General features: G+C 47.0%; 1 protein-coding gene across 2 annotated transcripts in view; it reads right to left on the bottom strand.

Annotated features, from left to right (window-relative positions):
• GRIP1 (glutamate receptor interacting protein 1) overlaps window positions 1–27,059 on the bottom strand; it is a 257,088-nt gene that overhangs the window by 13,343 nt on the left and 216,686 nt on the right. Inside the window, exons 18-23 of one of the 2 annotated variants that reach the window (XM_036251411.1) lie at window positions 25,637–25,776; window positions 25,275–25,469; window positions 13,734–13,890; window positions 12,508–12,619; window positions 12,350–12,394; window positions 7,887–8,120 (exon numbers count right to left, since the gene is read on the bottom strand). In XM_036251411.1, the coding sequence (XP_036107304.1) occupies window positions 7,887–8,120; window positions 12,350–12,394; window positions 12,508–12,619; window positions 13,734–13,890; window positions 25,275–25,469; window positions 25,637–25,776 (883 nt within the window). The remainder of the gene's footprint in view (window positions 1–7,886; window positions 8,121–12,349; window positions 12,395–12,507; window positions 12,620–13,733; window positions 13,891–25,274; window positions 25,470–25,636; window positions 25,777–27,059) is intronic. The other variant, XM_036251412.1, reaches the window with a different exon arrangement.

Genomic DNA, 27,059 nt, shown 5'->3' with positions numbered 1-27,059 from the left:
CAGACAAGGAAGGAGCTCTGTCCCCCACCTGAGGAAAAGAAGGAGGCACGCCCTGGGCTGGACCGTGACCATGTCCCACCGCAGCCCTGCCAGACGAGCCACGGGGCAGAGCGATGGTGGAGGAAGACATCCAGGAGGCTTCTCGCAAGGACCTGGGCAGCCAGGAGACACGGTGACCCGCAGAGAGCTACACCACTTGTAGGCGAACATCCTGGAGATACCAGATATCTTACAGCCTAGGGACACATTTGATCACAACGGAGACACACCAAGACATCAGGAAGACATGAACGATCCGCAGGCCAGAGCTAGACTTCAGGGGGGCTAGGAACATTTCTGAAAGGGGTGGTCGTGGGTCCATGATGGGAGAGACGAGACACATGACCAAAAGGTGAGAAATAGCCCTGCCGGTGGCTCAGCTGGTTGAGCATCGTCCCACACACCGGGCATGTGTGGGAGGCACCTGATCGGTGTTTCTCTCGTCTCTAAAATCCGTTTTTTACAAACTGAGAAGTAGGGCACACTGCAGCACTGTCTAACAAGCCTGCCTGAGGTCGTGTGTGTCTGGGGAGGCATTTCGATTGCTCAGAGCAGAGCTCAGACTCAGAAGGGGTAAGATGCAAATTGACTTCTCTCTGGTAGAGAGGCAAATTTTTCTTTCCTTCGGAAAAGACCTCGGAGGCTTTGCTCCCATTTCCGTATGAGTCATCGAGCAGCTTCCTTCTAACTTGGAAATCTTACTCTGGCGTTCCCTGTTCTTTTTTTTCCCCACAGACTGAGGATATATGTGTTTTTTTGTTTATATATATAAACTGTTTTGACACAAGCTAATCATTTGCCCAAGACTTATATTTTTTACATTGTGAAAAGTTGTTTCAACAGAAGCATAGACGAGGGAAGCCGACGGAAATGGTACATTCTGAGGGTTGTCAGGGTTGGGCACCATTAGTCAAATAACACGTACAACCTAAATTCCAACCCTTATTCCACAATTCCACGGTCCCTCTGCAACGTCCACATATGTAGCTGTCCCTGGTTTTGACGCCGTTGTAATTAACCTAGTTAATAATAACAGGAAAGGAGCAGAGGGAGGCCAGACGTTATAGGCATGTCATTGGGCAGCTAAAGCCTTACTTACAGGGAGCCACTGGGGGGTTGGGACAAAGGGAAGGCAGACACATACCCAGAACAGTGGGAGGGAGTAGTGCAGTGGGAGGTGCTTGCTGATGGCCACTGCAGTGCAGGAAGGTTTGGGACACATAACCCCCTGAACAAAGGAGTTTGCTCTTCTCTTTTTTATCCTCACCTAAGGGTGTATCTTCAGATAGACTGGGAGGGAGGGGAGAGAGAAAGAGAGGGAGAGAGAAACATCGATGTGAGAGAGACACATGGACTTGTTGCCTCCTGCACGACCCCAACCAGGGCTGGGGATGAACTGCAACCAAAGTCCATGCCCTTGACCAGAATTGAACCCGAGACACATTGGTCTGAGGGCTGATGCTCTAACCACTGAGCCAAACTGGCCAGGGCAAGTGTGCTGTTCTTGGTTGACTCCTGGTTTTCTGGGCCCTTGCTCCCGCTTCCTGGCATTGCCCCCGTGCGGCCCACACAATGGGCTGATGTGTGTGGGCTCGGACTAGCCTGATGCTGAACTGGACCTGGCTGCAACGTGCACCGGAAACTCTAGATAGTGGCTTTGATTTGTTAAAAAATAAGTTTTTATTGATTTTTTTTAGAGAGAGAGGGAGAGAGAGATGGAAACATCAAGTGAGAGAGAAGCATTGATTGGCTGCCTCCTGCACGCCCCCTACTGGGTATTGAGCCCGCACCCCGGGCGTGTGCCCTGACCGGGAATCGAACTGGGACCTCTCAGTCCAGGGGAGGACACTCAACCCACTGAGCCCCACCAGCCGGGCTGTTGGCTCTCATTTTAACTTTACTGAATCCCCAGCTACACTTCTTCTGTAACTGAATGAAGAGAAATGGGACTTTGGAAACCCAGGGATGTAATTCCACACAAATTAAAACCACTCATTCTCCCGTGAGAGTCTCAGAAAATTTTTTTCTTGAGATAACATAAGGACTTCACCCCTAGCACTTAGGGGGGAAAGGGTTACCTCCACTTCCCCGATCACAGCTCCACAGGAAGAGAATGTGCTTGTCAGACTGACACAATGACTGGTAACCACACACACATCCATTTGTCTCTGTAGCAGGTTCTCCTTCCGGCTCACACCTCCATCTCTGGAGGCCCTACGGCAGCTGGCCGAATCTTCTGTAAGTCCGGGGGGCCGAGGAGATCTCATTTTCTGGGTTCTGACAATGCATGGCTGTGGCAAGAAGCTGACCGATGGTGACTTCACCAGGAAAAATGCTATTTGCGAAGTCTCTTCTCCTGATAAGGATCCTGACCCTCTGCAGTGAGCAAACGGAGGTTCTGAGAAGTGACAAGGCTGACGACTGCCAGCCTGGGACCAAACCCCGGTCTGCCCGACACTCATTCATCACTCCGTGCCCAAGGACAGAGAAGCTGGTCTAGCAGAGGGGTAGGCAGGAAAAGGCTCAGACACTCAGTCTGTGTTTTAGCTTCTGGTGACTTCCACAGTAAGCCATTTCTACACCAGCTGTTTGGAGAAGGTCTGGTGTGGGGACTCATTCGGTCTGGGGTACCAACTCCAAACATTTGGGGAAGACAGAGGCCTGTGCCTGAATAAGATGTGTTTCCATTTTCCATTTCCTCCCGGGGCCGAGCCTGCTCCTGACTCAGGGAGAGTATTCAAGGGGCTGCCATTAAATACCAAGAATGGCATCCTTCCAAGGAGCAAAACATGCTACTCTCTCAAGGAGAGAAAAGTCCCTCTCCTGATACCCCAAAACGTGGAAAACGCAAAGTGAACTTGGCTGGGTTGGGAACGTTGGTGCAGCTACAAGAAATGGATGGGCTCCCGAGTGACGCAAACGCCACCAGAAACCATCAGTGAAAGTAGATGCTGGACAATTGTTTCTAAGATGTTTCTGCAAAAAGACAAATAAAAATAGCGGCATACAAATAAGGAATATAATTTCACTGAAGAGCATGCATGACAGAGCACAGGAAATGTCAATCTGAGTTTTTGTTGGTTTGTTAATCCCACTTGAGGATATTTTTCCCATTGATTTTTAGAGAGAGTGGAAGGAGAGAGGAGGGAGGGAGAGAGAGAGAATGTAAGAGAGAGACGTCGATTGGTTGGCTCCTGCACATGCCCCAGCCAGCATGAACCTGCAACCCAGGTGCCTGCCCTTGACCAGGAATTAAACCGAGACCCTTCAGTGTGCAGACCGCCACTCTAACCATTGAGCTCCCTGGCCAGGGCTCTATGATTTTTTTTGCAAGTCCAAATGCTCTGAATGTGGGCACTGTCCACTCTACTAAAAAAATTTTTTTTGCCTTAAACTGTGCCAAAAGTGAAGCTAGACTTCATCTCAGAAACAGATTCAGTGGACACCAAGGGATATTTAAGCCTCAGAAGGGAAAGAAGGGTTGTCAATAAACTGTAGCTAAAGTAACATGCACCCTACCTGCAGAGAAAGAACCTATGATGAGCTGTAGGACAAATGAGAATTGGTCCTATAGAGAAAGCTCAGCAGTTCCAGGGCTAAACATGCCACCTCATTTCTTCACCCCGTCACCGAGGTGTTGCCTAGGATGTCACTGAAACCGAGTATCACCTGTTGTTGGCAAAACCTAAGGAAATGATACTCAGTCTTTAGCACAAGAACCCCTTGACGAGGGTGCTGAAGTGTAGATTACTGGCCCCACCTTCTGGAAGATGCTGACCAGGTAAGTCTGAGTGGGGTTAGGAACCTGCATTTTAACAAGCACTCTGTGTCCTCACAGAAAAGGTCATCAGAGGTCACACACCAAACTATTCTCTGAGGCTGCAGTCCACAGACTTTTGTGTGAGACCCATTAATAAGCCTAGAAATCAGCTTAATGCGACCACATTGAGAAAGAAACAAACAGACAAAAATAGAAAATACTAGTGTACAATTTCTGGATTCACTCATACATGAATGTAGGTGTGTGCGTGTACTGACGTGTGAGGTAAATTACTTCAGACTGTGTCACTCAGCCGGGAAAGTTTGACCTGAGTCTCACTTCCCTCAACGAAGTACTCAAACGTCAGTCCGGCTCCGGCTTCCTCCCCGCCCACGGGGCCCACAGGGGAAGTGAGGCTTTGCTTCTACGTTTGTTCTCAAGTGTCAGGAAGGACAGCTCGCTTTTTGGGTTCAAAAATGAGTGCGGACCAGTGGGCAACTTGAAGGAAGACCTGCCAGGACCTGGTGGAGCCTGGGATACAGCAGATGATGTAAAATGAATAGAAACCGTTTGGACTGACCTGAGCTCAGGTGGGGAACCTTTTTTTCTGCCAAGAGCCATGTGGACATTTAAAACATCATGCGAGGGCCATACAAAAATATCAACTTAAAAATCAGCCTGTTAGCTCGGCCAGTGTGGCTCAGTGGCTGAGCATTGACCCATGAACCAAGATGGTCACCGGTTCGATTCCCGGTCAGGGCACATGCCCAGGTTGTGGGCCCGATCCCCAGTGGGGGGCGTGCAGGAGGCGGCCGATCAATGTTCTCTCTCATCGATGTTTCTCTCTCTCTCTCTCTCTCTCTCTCTCTCTCTCCCTTCTTCTTCTCTCTAAAATAAATAAAGAAAAAAACCAGCCTGTTATATTTGGTGAGGTGAATTTGGTGAGGTGTGTGATGCGAGCTGGTATTGATTTCGAGGGCCTCATACGGCCCCCGGGCTAGATGTTCCCACCTGGAAGGAGGAGAAGGAACGGGGAGGAGGACTGGGTGGAGAATGGGGGCAAACAAGGAGTAAGTTGAAACCCAAGAAACGGAAAGATAAGCCCACACTTTCCTCTTCCTGTATGAAGATGATAGGAACTGTCACCAGGAGACGAGTTGCTGTTACTGTCTCTCCAGGAAGGGGGTGGGCACGTGGCCATTCATTCCCAGCCTGGGGTCCAGCTCCTAGTGACCGTGAGAGTTTGCAGGGGCAGGCGGGGACGCGAACCGGTCCGCCGCCGCTCTCACGGGGCAGCTCTCGCCGGTGCCGACGGCCATGAGAAAGACAGGCAGCCGGACGATGAGACAAGTGTGTCCAGAACGGTGCTTACCTCCCCAGCCTCTCCTCGCGGGTCTCCAGTGCCTGGGAATTCCTCTACTAGATCCACTTAGGGAAGCTCACCCCAGGGCCTCCGGGAACTGAAAACCAGCCCTCGCTCCGTGGGTCAAGCTGTGAACGTGTCTCGGTCTATTCTTCCACTAAGTCCCTGGCCCCTCTCCACACCACCCCGCAAAAGAGCACCTTTTCCTAATTTTTGCAAAGGTTTCGTGCAGGCTGGTGGCACCCCAGTGGAAGGATCACTCAAGTCTAGCAACACATCACTGCTTTTTCAAGGTGTCAGGTAATCGTCCCGAGTTCAAAAGCCACCTCCATCAAGGTCTTCGCTTTGAGCGAAGCGACTTTTCTCATGACCATTTCTCCTCTCAAGCACTTCACAACTGAAGAGTGTGCTGGACCACCACCACGTGGGAGGCCTATCAGAGTCACTGAATTCACTCACAAAGAAAAGAGACCTGAGACGTGGGCAAAACCGCCCCAAGAATCCCGTGCTGTCGGGCCAGGTCCCTCTGCTGCACCCCCACTTAACCGCATCCTTGCAGGTGTCGACTGATGCCCAGGACACAACCTACTTTTCTGATTCTTATTTCGTTTGGGGTCAATTCAGAAGAAGAGTGCAGCTTCAGGGAAAGGCACTGAAGCAAAGGAAGAAAGCGGGGTCCCGATTATCAGGTCCGGTTGGCCCGTCGAGTCTGGTCTCCAGGCCTCCCAGCTCATACCCTGGCACCACGCTCTCAGCAGCCCAGCCCCTGCCGCTCACAGTGCTGGTAGGTGGATGATGCCTTTGGAAACAATTTTTCACAAGATCTATTTTAGCACAATCACTTTTTTAACCTCAGCTGTAACAATCTGCATGTCCCATCCACTGTCATTGTCTGTGCTCAGTGCGTCTGGTGCAGGAGGGAGGCGGACACAGGTCTCTTGTGTGGCTGGGCGATCAATAATCCTCCCTTGTGCAGACTGCTTTACTCCAGAGAGAAAACGACTCCGTGTCATGTCCTGCAGGGAGGGACAGCAGATGTCTGCTAAGGAGGGGGTTAGCTCCGTCAAGTGGGGCACTCACAGGCCTCCATCCCTAGCGGTGTCGTTCCCTCGGGTGCTGAAGGTGGGTGTGTTACTAAGCGGGCTCTGCTCGGCCTAGGCAGTGGAGTTTGACAGGAGGGTGCGACAGTGGTCCCAGGGCCCAGGGGGATGTGGAGGGTCCAGCCCTCTTCCTGGCGCAGCCGAGCGAACACTGACTGTGCAGCCCCCACAACCGGAGACTCACGGGAGCCTTCAGGCCCCTAGCGGTGTCTGTCTGTCAGCGCGTGAGGACACGAAGGTTGGTGTTTGCCAAACAGACACATCAGTGCAGGGTAACTGGATAAACAACCTAATGTGTGGTATGGGGTCGCCACTCTAAAATGTCAGAAACTCCTTTGCTTTTCTGTAAAGTTCTGTGATTGCTCATCACACACAAGCTCCAATTCAAGGCTCTGGTCATGGAATATTCTCGCCCCTCAGCACAGCACAGTCGTGGACACGGCTCAGTCCTTGCTGCTTTCTGTACCTGGGGTGCCTTCCATCCCCCACCTTCCTGCAGACTCAGCACCTGCCCCCAGCAAGCCTGCGCGTTCCTGTGCTGTGCACGGGGCTGCCCTGACCCGGGCAGCCTGGCCTCGCCCTCCGTGCACCCGCCCCGGCGTCTCCCACCATTCCCCACACTGTCTCCCCATAGCCTGTGCTCACTCCCAGCATGTTCTCTAAGTGAACGAGTGAACCCAGAAGTGGACCACCAAGCCGAGAACCCACCCCTCCCACCGCCCTTTCTTTCGCCGTATTCTTCGTCAGCTGTAGAAACAGCTGGCTCGGTAAACCCAAGTCTGTAGAGGAGAAAGGAGTAGCTGGCCTGTCACCCTCTTTCAACCTGACATTTATCCGCTCTTCTGGGTAAGATAAATAATCTCCAGTCAATAGATTATGAACCACAGAGAGGATCTTGTCATGGTAACAATCCCTGTGTATTAACACGAATACGGCGTCAGTTCTACCGGAGACACCTCTCTGCCACCGCTGTCCTTGGCCCAGGGCTCCACCGATGCTGCCACACACACACACACACACACACACACACACACCCCTCGTTTAAACGGCCGGCAACTCCTGTTCGGCCCACACGCCATCGTGGGTTTTCTTCCACGAGGTAAAGTGAGGCGACTATCATAGCAGAGATGGGACCTCACCAGGGCTTACCCTGTCCTGCCCCGAGCATGTAAAGTGTCCCAAGGAGAACGTCACGTCCCCTGAAAAATGTAACCATCTCGGGACAAGTCTGTAATCAAAGACCCAGCCTTCCCACATGACACCAGAAACCCCTCTTCCGCGAAGCCAGGCGTATACATTCAGGGAAACCCTTCCCTTCCTCCAACGAGGTCGGAATAAGAGACCGACCGTCAAAGCTCCACGTCGCGCCGGAGCCTCACACTTTGGCCAGAAGATTTTGGCCACACACACGTTTTTTGATTAATGCATTGAAAGCCAACCATCTCTGTTTTACAGAATGATGTCTCAAAGGTCACGTTGGGAGAACAAAGTCTCCGAGGATGTACCGTTAAGCTCTGGTTTCCCTCCGTGGCCGAGCCCCGTACAATGTCACGGCCATGGTGCACCCCGCGCTCGGCCGCGCACACTGAACACGGCCCCAAGGGAAGAGGAGGAGACCCCTGACCTTGTGCAGCTCCACAGGAGTTGGGGACATGATCTCCTTTATTTCTTGCTTCATTTTTCTCAGGGGGACGGACTTCCTGCCCACCTCTGAAGGCAGGGTGTTGCTGCGGGTGGTCTGGCTATAGTGCGGCCGCGAGCTGCTCCGCTCCTGGAAGCTGGCCTGTCGGCCCAGCTGACTGCGAGGTGTTGGGGCCTCGTGATTCAAGCTCATCGTGCTCCCCGACATGATTGTCGCCTGTGGCATCGACAATTTTCAGAAACAATTAAGCCGTGGACAAAGGAAAGGGTTTGGTTGCTCAACATTAAGCACATTTCTGCTTGTGCCCAGTCAAACTACAGTCTCTTCAGGGCATAACCAAAGGCTGGAGAATGGATATAGTCATCGAGTACAAAAGTCTGGAAAAACGCTTTGCAAGTGCCATTTATAATGCACATCTCAAATCCAATTTAAGTACTTAAGCTGTTGAGTTTATTTAATCAAATACCACCCCTGGCAGTTCTGAGGCAAATTGAAAAGCGGTAACATTTGCTTACTATAAACTGCATTTTAAGTATTAACTTTCTACTGAGTGGGCTCTAACGACGGGGTGCACGAGGCAACCTTCAACGTATCTCACGGAAGTGAGCTAAGAACTTCTCAGTTGAGACCAGGCCGCCCCATCTGGAGGAAACGGTGGGCTGACCGCAGCTGCTGACAGAGACAAGAGCTCCTGCCCAAAGCCCCGTGTCTGCTGTCTTCCTCGGGCCACGTGGCCCTGGCCCAGGAGCTCACAGACTAGCTCGGTCCCCGCATCATGTGGGTAGGTCAGTGTTTCTTAGAAATGGTCCTGGTGGAAGATGCTGACAGAGGCTCAGACGTACTCATGGACTCTGCTACTTGGATTCAACCCTTGGCACAAAAGCTGAGAGACCTGGATTGGATTTTCCCAGGGAATTGGGAAGTCTGCTCAGTTTCTGTACGTTCTCTACATAATGCACAAGGACCAGTGTGTGTAGAAGATGAGCTCCCCAAAATGACTGAATCTCAGAGGGGAACAAAAGGAGCCCCTGAAGCCAGTATGGTGCTGGGGATGCCCATCTCCTCCAGTTAGAGGACGCTGGCGTTCTGAAAGCATGCCTGTGTTCCTCCACATGATGGTTATGTGAAGGTCAACTACCTGCTGAATCTGCCGAAACCCTGCAACAGACACCAGGCTCCATGCGTGTCACTAGCTGTTACGTGGTTACGGCAACGCTGATGGCACAAGTAGCAGAAGTGTAAATTGTCGCATCCTTTGAATGTATTCACCCGGGGAGGCCTCACAATGACTTTATGAAATAAGCGCTATTATTCCTGCTAATTTACAGGTGAGGAAACTGAGGCACAAAGAGGCTGATTTACCCAAGGTCACATTGTAGATCAGGAGGAAACACTGCAAAGTGAGTGAGCAGAGTGTTCATGTTTTGTCTAAGGTTGTATAATTCCAAATTCACCTGGTGTCCAGTTATAAATATACCTCCAACAAGATCTTTGAATGGCAGCCAAGTTTTAGTGCATGTGTACACATATCTACATCTCTGCCGAAAAAGAAATAAGACAAGTAAACTTATTAATATTCTAACTAGATCAGTGTTTTAATAATAATCTTACAAAAGTAACGTGTGAAAAAACCTTCCTGGTCATTGAGCATTAATAAGTGCTAAGAACCATTTAGATATGAGTGTGTATGTAGAATATCACTTAATAATTATGATAACACTGTACAGTAGGTATTATAACCATATCGCCCCATTTCAGTTAAGGTAAGGGACACCTGGACACGGTACGTACCTGCCCAAGGGTCTGGGGCTGCAGTCTTAGCGAGCAGTCTGACTCCAGAACCCCTGTTCTTGACCACCAGGCTGTATTGCTCCTTAGCCAAGTATTAGGTTGAAAGATATAACATCTTTAGTACTTTAGTATTTCATGGCACTTAACTCACATGTGTCATTTCCTTGTTGAATCTACTGTAACGGACAGCACCCAGTGATTGCTTTCTTGCTGTGGTGACCACCCACCGATTGTTTTTTCCTACTTAGACCAGCCTTTTGCTTTGTTAACATCTATTTTTTATATTCATGGGACCAGAAGGAAACACGTTGGAAGTAAAACACTTCATCACTACAACTGGGAGACAACAGTTTGCTTCGATGAGCCTGTCACGGAAGTTGCACACGGGTCTGGAAAGGGTTCTGATGGAAGCGGGGGCACATTATCAAAAGGCTTTTAGTTCAAATGTTCAACAGATGGCTTGACTGCCTTGTTTACGGTGAACTTCAACTGAATTAGGGACATCTATGAAGGAATATAAAGATTAAAACACAAATACATAAACTACAATAGAAAGTTTAAAAATACTCTAAATGATCTAGGATTTGTTTGGGCTCCACAAGTTATATATTGTCTCTTTTTACTTTGCACAATTCATAATTTACAATAATTTCCTTCATCTAAATTAGCAGGGAGATAATTGATATATACAAACAACTTAGAAGAGGTAGGGTATACTCAAGAGATCTTGAGTATAAACTTTCCTATATGAAACAAAACATAGTCAAGGCAGTGTTCATTAATCAAACAAATGGAAAAAATAATAATTCATTTCTAGTGAACATTTTTAAGTGCCATATAAGTATTAGCTCATTACAAATCCCATATTTTAAAGAGATATATCTGATAAGCCATATTAAGTAACTTGTCCAAAGTCTTAGACTTTTTCTCTTTTGTTAAAACTATACACTTTCCAGTGCTTAAGTTGAACCTAAATTATTGCTAACAATGGGGAGAATGACCGGTATAATTTTCATTTTCATTTCAATTGTAGTCACTTTTCACCTTAGTTAATTTACATTTGTTACAGCTATAGTACACTTTAACTTTTACTACTGGACATAAATTTCATATGCAGGAGCCTAGCTCAAATAATTTTTTTTTTGCATAGTTAGGGTTTACAAACAAGGAATCAGGGTTCATTTAAACTAATAAATGAACCTGTTTTATGATTAAAGAGTAAAAACGACTCTAATTTATCATTCTTCCTAGTTGAGGCCTTTAATTTTTCTTTGGAAGATAAATTTAACCCATTTCCTTTCTGGATTTCTCATCTCAAGGGCCACACCTGCCTGAAGCTATATGATAGAGTTACCGGCCATTGCAACATCACTTTCATGCTGACGGATTTTGTTTCATTAGATAACCAAATTCTGGGTGAAAAACCCAATCTCGCACTGTGTTTTACATCAGCTGCATTTTACCTGAAATCAAAGAAGCTATCGGAAGAATAATCGCTTCTTCCAAAAAGTTGCCAAGTGCAAAAGTTACAGGAGCCAAAATATGCTTTCCGAAGCAGGGGCGTGTGCAACCACTGTGACCGAGCTCAGCACTCTGTCTGGGCCCTTTAGGAAGTGGTAGAAGTTTAAATAAGCCAGCGGATACTTATGCATTCCACCCTTTTTGAAAGTCACATGAAGAGTAATTGACTGCTACCATTTTCCTTGATTCAAGTTTTATAGGACTATCCATCTCCAGATCCTTTAATTATGCTCTGAGGCTGAAATTCATGCCAGGTCATACTATGATGTTTATAAACTCAAATTAATATTTTTGCTTATAATTCTCTTTGCAGATTCACAAACATCAGAATCACACAAAATATCCACACATGCAACTGAGAAGCAAAATAATATAAAGATGAGTAATCATTTGAAAATTGCAAGAGTTCCACCCAGTTATGCCATTCACATTCCTTATGGTGACTTGGGGACCCCGTATGACATCAAAATAAAAATGAAACTTTTGCCACTTTGTTTTTACAGCTTAAAAAAATTTAAAAGAACATAAAAGGAAATAGTCCAGGACTTCCCAGACCAAAGTGTGAGTGCTGTCAGCAAATTCATGGCTTTGATTAAAGAACTCAGCAGGAGTTCCTCTGTTACCCTCCATCTCACCAGGCTCCTCAAGTTCACACTAAGTTAACATGGAATCAGCATTTGCAATTACCACCAAAGTACTGGGTAACATTTTGGCTGCTTAACCCACAGACTGGCCTTTTGCACCAGCTGCATCGTCATCTATTTTAAAGGGCAAAACAAAATAAAATTAAATTTCCTCTTATGTTCCTCTTCACGATCAAATTAATTTCTATACCAGGTACAAATGAAAACATGCCAAAGAAACCTTTCTAAAGCAAGTAAGGGAATGAGACAAGCCACTGCTGGAACTTGGCCGTGGCTCCTTAGCGAGTCGGTGGCAAACAGGTACAGTCAGGGTTAGCAGGGAGGGATGGCAGAAGCCACAAGTCAGTCAGCTCGGGGTGGGGGTGGGGGGTGAAAATGGGGAAATCAATACTTTTAACTGCATTGGATCAAATCAAATTGCTGTCCGGAAGGCGAGGGGGCAGGGGAGGCAGCTTCACAAGCAAACATATAAACATAAAAGGTAGCTACCAAGAGAGTCATGTTTCTCAAAGACACACGCCTGTCAGCTTTCTCCTGTGGAAAGGGGTTAAAGCTTTTAAATGAACTGGTGTGATAAATGCTAACTCAGAAGGACCAAAGAACATGAATGTAGAGACAATCAAAGTAAGGGGCAGGGCGGAGGCTACCTCGAGCTCTCTCAGAATCCCCGACTGCCCGCAGGTCTCCAAGTCCTCCAGCGCCTGGGACCAGAAGCTCTCCTCCTGCTCGGCCTCAGTGCTGTCCGGCGCCCCTGTGAAACTGTCACCAGAAAGCACAGTCTTGGTTAAGACGTTGCTAAACATCAGTTTTTTTTTTTTCTTTATCCAAAATTTCTCTCCTTCATCTTACACAAAAACATCAAGATTCATTTTGGATGTGGCTTTTTTCCAATTGCGGCCTCCACAGAGGACCAGCCGCGATGCAAGGATGCTCAAGGACACCCGGCCTGTCCCGGAAGGAAAGGCAGGACATGGTCTTACTAACTGTACCTCAGAGTTCTCATGTCTACTGCGGCCTAAAGGACTGCACTGATGTGGCGTTTGTGTGGGAAGGTCCTTCGGCTACTACAGCTGCAGGGAAAGAGAAAGCAAACTTTTCTCCAAGAGAGAAACGTGTTTTTCCCACCTTGTGATACACATCAGCATAGATCCATGAATTTTTAAAACATGCGATACCTGACTATTTAGTCAGGGGCACTGACCACTTTTTCTTTAGACCGTCAAATAAAAAAATGAGCCCTGGCCGGTTTGGCTCAGCAGATAGAGCGTCGGCCCGCGGACCAAAGAGTCCGAGTTTGGTTCCCGCTAAGGGCACGTACCTCGGTTGCAGTTTGTCCCCAGCCCTGGTTGGGGTAGTGTGGGTGGAAACCACTCGATGTGTCTCTCTCAGGTCGATGTTCTTTTCTCTCTCTTCCCCCCCATCTCCCTCCTGCTCTATCTGAAGATAAATGCAAAAATGTCCTTGGGCGAGGATTAAAAAAAAAAAAGACAACAGCCCATACAATAGCCATCCAGTGTGAATGAATCAATGAATCAAAATTATACCTTTTTTATTTTGTCATATTGGCAAAATATATATTTTTTTGATGTGTTGCAGAATTTTAGTAATTAGTCTATGTGTGCCATGAGATGAAAAGGGTTGAAAATCGCTGGTAAGATCAATTGAATTTAAATGAGTTTCCTTCAAATAGTTTGGTAAGGAAGAAAATGCTAAAACAGATCTCTTAGTTAAAAATATGGGACCCTAGATGTATCTTCGAGCAGCTTCAGGAAGCCAAGGCTAGAAATCTGTGCCGTTGGATGTAGAGAAATTCAGATCTGGCCCCCAAAACATGAAGCCACCAGGACAGGGCAACCGTTGAGGAGAACCTTACCCACTGACTGTGGACCGGTCCCAGTCTTCATTACTCAGCCCCACATCTGGGTAAGTCTGGCTTCGAGGCTTGGTGACCGGGGACAAGCTACCTCTCTGCTTGGAACTCCTCCAGTCATAGGTGTTGCAGCTGTATCCTGAGGCCTGAAAGCCAGGGCCTGAAACAGAAAACAAGCATGTCATTCTGCCTCTGGGAACCTCGAGAGAGGTCTGTTTATTAACTTGTCTTTCTCTGTGGTCTCCATCAGTTTGTCCAAGGGGGTTGACTTTAACAGAATTTGGGATGAGAAAGGCCATTAAGAGGATACTGAAGTCAAATACACACACACACACACACACACACACACACACACATTATCCCAACTGACTTAAGAACATCCCTGAGTAAGACCCTTAGATCCAAAGAGGAAGGGCCACTGTGCTTTATATGGCTCCTGACCTCCTCTGTCTGGGCAAGGAATCTATTGGGCCGGGGGGATGTGGCCAGCGGACTGCTATTCAACCCTTTTTAGAGCAAGTTCCAGAAAGTCAGAATCCCGAATTTCCTGCCCAGATGCTTCTACCTCCGTGATGTGAGGGTTCTCACCCAAGTGTGACCTGAGAGTCGAATCTGCCCCCAGATGTGGGTTCCAGGCCCAAGGACTGGCCGAGGGGCTGCTGGTTGCAGAGGCATGGGCGGAGCTTGGATATGTGGGTGCTGGCCACAGATGTGAGGGACAGGCCTGAGGATTACTTAATGCAATGAGAAATGGCCTTGTTAGCAGGCGAGGGGTCAAGTAAACAATAACAACAGCGGACACAGAGAGGGCACGTATTCTGCACCAGAACTCCGTTAAGTGCTTTCTTTGTAAGTAGGTGCTATTGCTATTTGCATTTTTCAGACGAGGATACTGAAGACTCAGAACAGTGGTTCAAGTACCTAGGGCTGTTCCCATACCTTCCTGGGGGCTTCCCTCATACATTTGGGAGAATCAGTTTTCAGATCCTCAACTTCCACATGCATGTCTCCCCAAAACGGACCTGGCTGAGAAAACACCACGAGTCTGAGGTCTACCAGTTCTCCCTCTCGCTTTCCCTTTCACAATTGTTTTCTGCCTCTTTGCAGATGAATGATGTTCCTCATCCATCTAAAACCTTTGAAGAAGTTGACCCTGGGAGATGAAGACTCCCAGGTGCCAAATCGAGACAGAGTGGGAAAGGCTCGCTCTGAGGGACGGTCTCTGAGGAGCAGCACTTTACGTCAGCCAGGTACGGACGCCCGGCCAGGCTGTGGCCCGCTCCTCCATCCCCTCTCTGCACCTACCAGTTGAACTCAGAAGTATGGTGGTGGGCACTTAATTATGTTTATTTGAATGGCAAAGTAAAGACTAACTTCCTGTCTGACAGGGAATTACATCTGATCAGCTTGATGGGTGTTTTGGGCAATTAGCTTATATAATGAACATCGTCTATGATCTAAGCTAAATTTTTGTCTCTGTATTTTGACAAAAATATAGCATATTTACAACACACGGGGCATTCTAGTCTTTCTGAGTATTTAAGTTCTGGGAGAAAACCCTTTTGATGACATCTGTGAATGTGATGGGATACGCAGTTTTTCAGTGGGACAGCAGGGCCTGGTAGCAGGGCTGACTCTGGCTTGTGCTGTGGCCACTGGGCAAGCTCCATCCAACTCCACCCACCCAGGGGCATGGACGGAGCTTGAATATGTGGGTGCTGGCCACAGATGTGAGGGACAGGTCTGAGGATTACTTAATGCAATGAGAAATGGCCTTGTTAGCAGGCGAGGGGTCAAGTAAACAATAACAACAGCGGACACAAAGAGGGCACGTATTCTGCACCAGAACTTCTGTGCGTGTGTGTGCGTGCGTGCATGTGCGTGTGCTGGATTGCAATATTACGTGTTTCTTACTGTGTTTAAACACTTCCTATAGCAAACAGGCCCAGGCCCGTTTTCACATACTGTTAAGTGCTGGATCACGTAAGATGACGGTCTCCAAGGCTTCCCTGCTTCGCCTTCCTCATCCACGTTCCCTCCACCTGGTAGACCCACAATGCCATCCGTACCCTTAGCTACAGCCCAGAGAAAGCAGGATGTCCGAGAGAGCGCTCTGGTCAAGAGGCTTTGATCTGGAGCACGCAGCGGGATGCTGCCGCCGCGACGGAAATGCCCATGGACTCTGCTCGAGGACACACGGGTCAGACGTCCTCGGAGCAGAGGGAGCACCTGCAGTTCCGTAGCTCATGCCTTTCCCAGAGAACTGCGGGAAGTGCGGCGGGCCCTTTGGGAAGAAACCTTACGTAATGCATGTGCCGTTTTCTGTCAAAAGTGATGAATGAAGGGAACACAGGTGAGCCCCTTCTGGAAGGGGTGACGGAGCCACACTGCTGACAGGAGATCCATTTTCTCCTGAACCAAACCACCAACCCCCAACGCTGGAAGTCTCACTTTTTTTTCTTTATTTATTTTAGAGAGAGAGGAAGGGAGAGGGGGAGAGAGAGATAGAAACATCGATGAGAGAGAACACCGACTGGCCGCCTCCTGCATGCCCCGCACTGGGGATTTGGCCCACAGCCTGGGCATGTGCCCTGACCGGGAATCAACCTACGACCATTTGGTGCATGGGACAGTGCTCAACCTCTGAGCCACACTGGCCGGGCGGAAGTCTCACTTTTCACAATACAAAGTGTCAGGAGAAGTCAGCTCCTCACTTTCCTCGACCGGCTCAACCTGCTGAGAGCTGAATGCCATGCAGTGATGCCGTCCTGGGGGTGACCTTTCCGGACCAGCATTAACCCCATAGCCATTCAGTTCCCCGGGGAAATTCCATGTGTGAAACTGGGCAGATCAACTTTCTTATTTTCCTTCCAGTTGCTATTTGTAGTGGTTGTACACCTGGGCTCGAGCAGGTGTACAGCGTCGTCACCAGACCGACGCCACCCTACACGGCACATCTGCCTATACCAGGAATGCCTCGTCTTCGCAAGCACTATTCAAGGATTACTGCATTACAACAGAGCAGATCCTATAAAGGGGTACGATTCGAGTATCTTCAGGTCAGGCACAGACCCAGAAGACCTGGACCGGTCAACACTAGGCCTGAAGCAAGAAGAGTCCTGAGTTCAAGTCCCAGCCTTGTCACTTCACCTCCAGGACAAGAACATGCCTCGCCTGGCTGGTAGGAGAATTAAGGACGACGTACACGAACACTTACGAGAGCGCCTCGGACCCAGTGACATTTAATAACATAGATGCCCACTACTTTTCCTTTTATTATTTACCAAGCCATTCAACCTCTCAATCTCAGTTTCCTTATTATAAAACAGGGAGAGCAGGCCAGGAGGAAAGCATTCTCATTCAGCACATGTTCGAGCGCCTCTTACAAGTCAGGTACTGGATCAGGAGCTGGGACACAAAGGCCCCTCAAAACCTGCGTGTTTCAGCCGTTGTGTGGGACTGAGAGAAGGAGGAAGGTCACAGACATGAGTTCTGATAGCTCGAGAGAAGCGTTACCTTTTAGTCTGAACGATTCGAGTATCGACATGCAAAAACAGAAGCCTGCTTGGGGGTTGTGAAAGGTGCCTGGGAAGGTGACAGACGAGCTGGAGTTGGAGGGGAAGCTGGCCTTTTCTAGCAGAGCTATTGGGTAAGACAGCACAAGCCTGGCAGGAGAGGCTGGGGAAGGCCCCGTCGGGGTAAAGCCTGCTCCGTGTCCTCGGGTCCATCAGTGGGTTTCTGCTTCACTCCTAAGGAGGGAGCGGCATGCTGGGAATATTCCAAGAATATCCGTTACCACCTGTACTTATTCCTTTCCTCGGAAGGAGCTGGGGAAAGAATACTGGATGTGTGCACTTGGTCCCTTCATGGCTTTCTCTAGGTTCCTTGTCTCCCACGCTGTTGCTCTGTAAGATAAGCAAACTAGGCTCCACTCATGGGCTCTGCGCTCAAAGGGGACAGGGAGACCAGGACTGTGCCATTAGCTGATGGTGGCCCATCAAAGCATCATTATTTATCCTCTTTGTTCTTAGTGCTGGAATACCAGTATTGGGAGTGGACTTACTGTTGCTTAACTAAGACTGTATCTCCTAGCCTTTCTTGAAGTTGTGGTAACTGTGTAAAACGTTCTGGCCAATGATATCTGAATGGGACTTCTGGAAGGCTCGTTACAACACTCTTTCCTGCTGCCTGGAATGCAGATGACATAGTGGAGCCCCAGTAGCTATCCTGGACCCGGTGATGGACCCTGGACCGAAACCTAAGGACGGAAGCCAATGCTAAGCATAGTGGAGAATCCATATTTAAGGGCATGGGTCCCTGATGATGCTGTGGAGTTTTATACCAGCTCTGAGATGCCGAGTCCTTCGTGATGTAAGATATTAATGTTAGTATTTTAAGTTCTATTCAGCTGAACCAAATTCCACAGATGTGCTGTGTTACCATTTGCTTTGTAGACCTGACCCCCTCACTTGAGTCTCAGTGTCTCACTTGGGTTGGGGGTAGGGAGATGACCCTAATTCTGGCTGTACAGCCAGTCAGTCTGGCTCTCCCAGCAACAGCAAACAAAACAAGAACAAAAAGGTGTTAGTTTAATCCGTAGCTGACTCCAGTTTCCAGTTCTGAACTGTCTTAGAACCGATAAAGGAAGAGGTGGATTAGGATATTGGAACACCCCAAGTTGTGGCAGCCCCGAGCCCCAACGCTTGCTCAGAGAGCAGGGAGACGCTCGGATGTGCACGGAAAGGTACTGCAATACAGTGGCAGGAGATGAAACTGGTAACGTAGTTGAAGACCTCTGCTTTTTAAAAAAATGTATTTATCTTTATTGTTTAAAGTATTACAGATGCCCCTCCTTTTTCCCCCCATGAGGACCTTTGACTTTATCCTAAAATAACAGAGAACCATGAAGAGTTTTTCTTAAAGGCAGGGGCAAAATTAGATTCGGTTTCCTAAGGGTCACTGGCAGCCACGTGGAGTGGTGAGATCCTCAGAGCGAGGACCGGAGAGAGGAGGTGAACAGTTCAGGCCCCTGACGGCTCACAACAGCAGCAACACCAGAGACACTAAGTTAGGAGGAAACAGGAAGGTGCCTGAGTCCATCCGGATGGGGCCCTGGGGCTACCTGCCTCCTCTAGGTTCTTTCTTTACTGCAGTGGAGAAAAATACCCGACTCTTGTTTGAACACCAATATTTCGTCTTACTTTTATATGGAGGCGGACTCAACCCCTCACTGATGCAGGTGGGTGATGCTATTATGATTTAAAATAGGTGAAATGGCAGAGACAAGCTGGTTGCCACAGTTGAGAAAAAGTTAACAGGCTCTGAGGCGTATCCCTTTACACCAGATGAACTCAGAAGTCACAGGAGAAACGGAATACATCAGGCAGCCCGGTAGGAGGAAAACCAACCACCAGGAGTAGAGACTGTTTTTACTGAATGATGGTATAAGTACACAAAAAGTATGATATTGGAGACTAGATTTTAAATTCAACATTGATAATAGATTTTAACTTCAAAATCGATGAAAGAAACACACAGAAAGATAGCAGTTTTTAAAAATTCATTTCCTAATTACTCTCTTTATTTAAAACTAAGAACCTTTCTCTTTTTCTTTTTTCTTCCCTCCCTCACTCCACCCTCCCTTCTTTTCTTCTTCTTCTTTTTTTTTAATCCTCACCCGAGGACATTTTTGCATTTATCTTCAGATAGAGCAGGAGGGAGGGAAGGCGGAAGAGAGAGAGAGAGAGCAACATCGATGTGAGACACATCGACTGGCTTCCACCCGCATGACCCCAACCAGGGCTGGGGACAAACTGCAACCGAGGTAAGTGCCCTTAGCAGGAATTGAACCCGGGACCCTCTAGTCTGCAGGGTGACGCTCTAACCACTGAGCAACCGGCCAAGGCTACCCTCTCTTGTTTTCTTTCCTGTTCTCTCTCTCTCTCTCTCTCTCTCTCTCTCATCTAGCTTTTCATATCTGGGTTTATACTTTGTATCACAATGTTAGGTATGTTATGGACTAACTGTATCTCTCCAAAATTCATATATTGAGGCCCTCACCCCCAATGTGACTGTATCTAAAGATAAGGCCTTTAAAGAGGTAATTAAGTTAAATGAAGTCATAAGGGTGGGGCCACAGTCCAACCTGACTGGTGTCTATAAGAAGGAGAATTGTAGCCGCGCACAAGGGCGTACACCCCCGGAGGACGGGCATGTGAGGACCTGTGAGAAGACGGCCTCTGCACACTGAGGACAGAGGCCCCAGGAGAGAGCAACACAGCTAACCTCTTCATCTTGGCCCTCCAGCCTCCGGCGCAGTGAGAATGAATTTCTGTTGTTCAAGCCACTCAGTCTGCGGACCTCTGTTCCGGCACCAAGCTGACTAGCACAAGGGAAGCGACTCGGACTGATTCCTTTCACCAAGAGAACGTTAAGTTTTACTCATTTGCGTAGTGGAAAAACAGATCTTCACAAATGTGGATCCTTCTGAAAGTCGACGGACTCTTGGTGATAATTTTCTTTTCAGGATAACCATACCTCAGATACTTGTCAGGTTCTGATACTCCAGTATTATACAATTTGGTTTTCAGTACCAAAGTACTGTGCAGATAATTATCTTCCACGTAGCTCTTAACGCACACTCAGCATTCATTTAGAAAGGGGCACTGAACAGAGGTCCCTTGTCGTAAGGGCTGACATCAGAGAATGGTTTGGGTTCCACCTTCAACCCGACAGTTGCGGGCTTTCCCTCGGGTTGTGGTTTGTCCCTGGACCCAATTGGGGTCGTGTGGGTGGCAGCCAATGTGTCTCTCTCACATCGATGTTTCTCTCTCTCTCTCCCCGCCTCCCTCCTGCTCTATCTGAAGATAAATGCAATCCTCGGGTGAAGATAAAACAAAACAAAACAAACAAACAAACAAACAAATTTATTTTATAAGAACAGAGTGGCTCGGCTATTGTGGTTCAGTGGACTGAGTGTCGTCCCATGGACTGAGAGGTCCCGGTTCGATTCCCAGTCAGGGCACATGCCCAGGTTGTGGGCTCGATCCCCAGTAGGGGGTGTGCAGGAGGTGGCCAATCGATGTTTCTCACATCGATGTGTCTCTCTCCCTTCTTCTCTCAAAAAAAAAAAAAAAAAAAAAAAATCAATAAAAACGAATAAAAAAAACCAGAGTAGAACTAGTAAGTACATACAAAAGTTAGTTCTTAGGAAAAATGCTAAATAAAAATAAACCATTACCAATATAATTACAGAAAAAAAATAAAAACACAAATACACCAAACATGAAACAATAATTCTAAAAACCTAGAAACAAGAGACTACTTAATTGTATGCAAATACATATAGAAACCTGGATGAAACAACTTTTTTTTCTGAGAGAATACAAATGATAAAAATGAGCTTGAAGAGGATCCAGCAATCCCACTTCTGAGTATATATCCAAAAGAAACAAAATTGGTATCTTGAAGAGATCTATTCATTCTCATGTCATTGTAACATTATTTACAATAGCCAAAATATGGAAACAACCTGTGTGTCAGATGAATGCATAAAAAAAAAGATGAAAATGAAATTATAATTTATAAATATATAAATTATTTAGCCATAAATAAGAAAATCCTGCTATTTACAATAACATGGATGAAACTGGAGGACATTATACTAAGTGAAATGCACCAGAGAGAGAAAGACAAACAATGCATGAGCTCAGTTATATGTGGAACCTAAAAAGGAGGAGGAGGAGGGGGAGGGTCAGGAGAAGGAGGAGAAGGAGAAGGAGAAGGAGAAGGAGAAGGAGAAGGAGAAGGAGAAGGAGAAGGAGAAGGAGAAGGAGAAGGAGAAAGGGAATAATAAGACGTCAAACTTATAGGAACAGAGAGGAGAATGTGGTTTACAGGGGCTGAGAAATGGGAGAAATAGAGAGATGTTGGTCTAAGGATAGATGAATAAGTTCTGGGGGTCTAATGTATAGTGTGGCAACTATAGTTAATAATACTATTGTGTATACTTGAAATTTGCTAAGAAAGCAGATCTTAAGCATCCTCACCACACACTCAAATGGCAAATATGTGAGGTGATGGATATGTCAATCAGCCCGATAGTGGTAATCATTTCACAGCAGATACACATGTAAAATCATCACATTGTATACTTTAAATATATACAATTCTATTTGTCAATTATACATCAATAAAGCTAAAAAAAAATGGACTCAAAAGAGAGAAATATCTAAAGATGATGGGGATAAGATAGAAATGTAACTGCCAGGGTAGAGAGTCAAGAATTACAGACGTCACAAGACCCACACGGTCCATGGAATGGCAGAGTCCAGTACCAACAGTTTGTTAGTCTCCTCTTATACTGACTGGCCTTTGCTAAATCCAAGCGATGCCATCACAGGGTTTTCTCAGAGTCAGAAGGAGGAATAACTGAGATGAGGGGCCCAAAGCATATGGTTTTGATAAGGCAGAAGGGCATAAATACAGAGCATGGGGACTGGAAGAAGCTGACCCAGAGGCAGACTAAAAAAGTTTGCATCCTAGAGTTACCCTCTAGAATTGAGAGTCATCCCATTGTGAAATTCCTTTGAACACATTTCTTCTTTCTCTACCAGCTTTGCTTACTCTATTCTTTTTCCCTTTCATTGACTAAGTAATACTTTGGACCGTTGGTTAATTATCTGGCCCTTCAGCTGTGTAGCCTCTTCCACGAGACAAGGGCCACATCTCTTTTGCCTGACATGGTATGCCCATCGTGACCTTCCATTGCACCAGCCTTTACTTATTTGTTGAATGTATAAATGGGCAAGCTTGGCAACTGAACAAGAAGCAGAGAAGGAGAAGGAATGTAGCTGCGGAGACATAGGTTTCTGGCTCAAGGAGGAATCAACAGAGGTGCAACATCCTATTGGGAAGTAGGGCAACTACTGTAGACTCAAAGGCGCAGTGAGGATGTGCCAAGTCTTCCTGGGAAATGGTAGAATCTGCTGAGAGGCTGGAGGGACAAGTTGGAGATAATCTACATCTCACAACATGATAGTGAACAGGAAGAAGAGTATGGTCTATGCCTTGCTTATAAACAGTTAACTGGTTTAACCTAATATCGCAAGTAAAGGAGAAAAAAACAGACTTTGAGTTCTTGGTGAACAGTAAGCTCAGAATGAGTGACAGGTAGGAGGTGACCATCAAAATTCTTCAAGCGAGAGAGGCGCACCGATAGGCTCTCCAGTCTTCAGTGAAGAAGATGACAGGCCTGAATTGCTCTGGGCAGCCAGGCTATTGTATGACTTTCCTTTCTGAGTGCTACACTTCCTAAGAATACAGTCAAATTTGAACCCATTCCGAAGAGGGGTGTCTAGGATGACAACGATACTCAAAAGTAAGTTATTTGAGGAATAGTGAGAGGAACTGTGGTTATTTCCTTGGAGAAGGAAAGTCTCAAAAGAAGCATGAGAGCTGGCTTTGAGAATATGAAGGGCTGGCAAGTGGGAGGCTTTCATCTAGTTCCGAGTGACCTTGAGTGCAGGACTAGTGGTAATAGGCAGGCGCGCGGCAGACAGATTTCTGCTCAGTGCAATGAGGACTCAGAGACAGAGCTATGCTCACAGAGGGGGGACAGCAGCCTCCGCAGCTGGGAGCAGCCAGCCACTGGGGGTGCGCCAGCCCAGGCTGCATGGCCACGCATGAAGCTGGACATGGTACCAAGGGCCGCCCTGGATGTCGGTCTAGCTGACTTCCAACGTCTTTCCTGATGCTGAAATCCTGTGATCAACGAGCCTTTTGACTTCTGTGTTTGTGATGAGATTAATTCTGTGAAAGTGCATTGTAAACACTAAAGTGTTTTACAAATATAAGGTCTTCTTACTATTTTCTCATCATCTTGGGAGACTTCAGTTCTGATCCGATTGCCATTTTCTCTACTTAGCTCTAATCGCTCCTCAACCTCACAAAGATTTCTAATTTATGAATGCCATATTTAATATTACGATGACTACTATTCCCTGTCCAGGATTTCAAATTTTCAAAATGCTTCATAAATAATAAATGATTCTTCCTTTTCCACTAATGAGGTAAAGGCCCCCTGTTGAGCATGCTGATTGTGGGCCTGATCCTACGGTGCAAAGGGATGGGGTAGTTAAAGTATTACGCACCACTTATGGGGCGAATTCACCCCAGTCAATAGCATCCTCACAAGAATTTGTGTAACAAAAATGTCTTCACATTACGAAGCAATAAACAAACAAACACACGAATAACCAAACCTAAGCATCCGTGCTGATACAATCTGACTTACGTTCTTTATCCAGAGTGACCTCTGGTGGCCCATCAACTCTCAGGCAACAGGAGTATACTATTTGGTGTTCAAAATATTTTCCCCTCCAAACTGTAATATCATCTCTAACAAGAAACGACTCGAGAGCTTTGAGATCTTTCTTTCCATGTTTCTCTGCCTTCAGGAGATGTAACGGGGTGTGACGCCGGCAAAGGCGAACAGACAGAAGGAATGAGGGGAACCAGGAAGAGAGCAAACGGATGTAGACACTCCTAAAAAGTAGTTAACTAAGCTATAAAGCAACCCTCATACCCAAACGTGTTCTCAAAACTGTTGTTTGTTTTTGAATCCTCACCCTAGGATATGTTTCATTGATTTGAGAGAGAGAAGAAGGGAGAGGAAGAGAGAGAGAAACATTAGTCGCCTCCCATACTCGCCCTGGCCTGGAACCGAACCCGAAACCCTTCAGTGCACAGGATGACGCTCCAACCAACCGAGCCACACCGGCCAGGGCTCAAAACTGTTTATGCATTTCATTCTCTGGCTGACTTAAATCCAGGGCAGAAAGGGGATTCAGAAGCTGACATTTATACAGGGCAATAGAGAGCAAGTAAACCTCAGGTAAGGAGAAACACAAAGAATTTTTGATACATGTCTCTTTTGATGCTGTGTTATCATTGGGAAGGAAACAAGAGTTTTAAAAGAAACTTTTAGTTTATACTCTGTATTCAGTCTAACTCATTCTGCATTTATTTTCTGTTAATGAGGTTTTAACTTTCAATGTAGGTTAGACTTCTTCACATGAAGATGATGTCTGAGAAGAGAAAGCTATTAAATACTTTTATATACTGTGATTACAACTCTCTAGTAATGAGTATTCGGAGAAACCCCTACAAGGTGCTGTGAAGGAGGAGGCAGGGATACATGGATCACTGGCTAATCTCTTATGCTCCTTGTCAGCATGAGAGATGGGCCTGTCTTCCGTGAACCACTCACTCTATTGTACGGATACCCTCCTTTTAATCTATGCTTGAAGGACAAGCTCCGGGTTGAACACTTGAACCTCGTAGGTCCAATGCTAGTGTTTGATAAATGTTCAGGATTTATCAGTATTAAGGAGGAAATGCAGGGCCACTGTTGTAATGTGTTCAATATGGTTACATTGCCACAGACACAAGTAACGTATTCTTTTCATGAAGCAGAGGGTGGGCCTTTGAGAAACATGGGCTTCCACAAACACAAACCCTGTGTTCCTCAGGGCTAGGGCATACCTTGATTCCCATAGCTGGCATCGATGCCAGAGCCATCCCACGAGTCCACAGCACTGTCCACACTGGGCACGGTGGACGGGTACATGTCGGTGAGTTTGCCTGGCTTCTGGGCTGGAGAGGGGTCCTCCTCCACATCTCCCAGGTCACTCAAGTGGCTAGGAATGGGGAACTTCTTGGGACTGGACGCAGACTGAGCTTTAAGGACAGGAAAGAAGTTTAAGTACCTGAATACACTTAAATAAAAAGCTATCAAGCACTCCCTGGCTAGAGAGTCACTTTCCTAGAAATACAGACATAGACATTCGCACCTTCTTCTTGGGAAGGAAATGCACAGGCAACGTAACTGGCTCTCACCCACTCACCATCTGTCTGCTTCTTAATTTTCAAGGTGACGGTCTCTCCTGCCATCTGTAACAGATGGATGGCTTCGCTCAGAGGTTTCCCTTTCAGGCTGCTGCTGTTGATGGCGAGGATTCGGTCACCTATGTGGATTGCGCCGGTTCTGAAACACCGAACAGGGACAGGGAAGGTAGAAATCGTCCCTGCATGCTACTGAATATAAATTCCTGGCCACGCTTTCTATATTAATAATAATAAAGACTTGGCAGGGGTCTCTAGAAGCCACTTCTAGCTTTCTCCTGGGCAATGTTACAAGACAACTGCATCTGCGGTGAATTACTTTTTAGTTTCAAATAAAATTAGAAAAATTGTTTTAATTAGTAGTTAAAGTGAACTTGTGTGCTTTTTAAATCCCAAGAAAGCGGAGTCAGTTGGTGACTCTTAAAAATCCCAAGGCAACGAACGACGTTGGATGGTGAGTGCAGTTCAGCGTGGAGGCATTCCTTCTTTCTATACATCTAAAATGGGGGACAGAACCATCACCCGGCTCAGCGGAAGCGAGGTGCCGAGAGCTAGGGACATACAGCAGACGCAGTGTGGCAGGGCCCCCTGCTGGTGATTCCAAGGATGGAAAAAGGCTGATCTCAGGAATCTGTCACTGTGCGTCACGTACTCCGTAACAATGGAAATGTTCTGAGCAATGTGTCCTTAGGTGATTTCGTCCTCTTGCAAACATCATAGAGTGTATTTAACACAAACCTAGATGGTGTAGTTTACCACACACCTAGGCCACCTGGCATATATCCTACTGCTCCTGGATGACAAGCCTGTAGAACTCGTTGCTGTACAAAACAACAACAGATTAGTCGGGCCCGCGTGGCTCAGTGGCTGAGCACCGACCCCTGCACCAAGAGGACGCTGGTTCGATTCCCGGTCAGGGCACATGCCCAGGCTGTGGGCCCGATCCCCAGTGGGGGGCATGCAGGAGGCGGCCAATCGATGTTCTCTCTCATTGATGTTTCTGTCTCTCTCTCCCTCTCACTTCCTCTCTTTCTAAAAATCAATAAAGGGGAAAAAAAGCTAAACTCCAAAAAACAAAACACCACCAGATTATATTCAGCACAAGAGAAAATGATGCAGTCGAGAGACTCAGTAAACACAAGATGAATGAGGCTGCTGCCAGCTAACCCAGCGCATTGTTCTACAACAGACATCTGTATGTAAGTAGAAACAGTACACTGTGAAATAACAACAAAAAGCATAGTAGGCTATATACATAAAACAGTAACAAAGTCGGTAATTATCACCTTCAAGTAGTATGTACTGTGCATAATTGCATGAGCTATACCTTTAAACGACTGGTGGCCCGGTGGGTGCGTTTACACCAGTCCCCACAGACGCACGAGCAGTGTGTTGTGATACCACCTTTGGACAGCCGGGCGTCAC

The sequence above is a fragment of the Molossus molossus genome, unplaced genomic scaffold (assembly GCF_014108415.1).
Source record: "Molossus molossus isolate mMolMol1 unplaced genomic scaffold, mMolMol1.p scaffold_m16_p_10, whole genome shotgun sequence".
NCBI lineage: Eukaryota > Metazoa > Chordata > Mammalia > Chiroptera > Molossidae > Molossus > Molossus molossus.
This window is presented reverse-complemented; position numbering and strand designations above follow the sequence as displayed.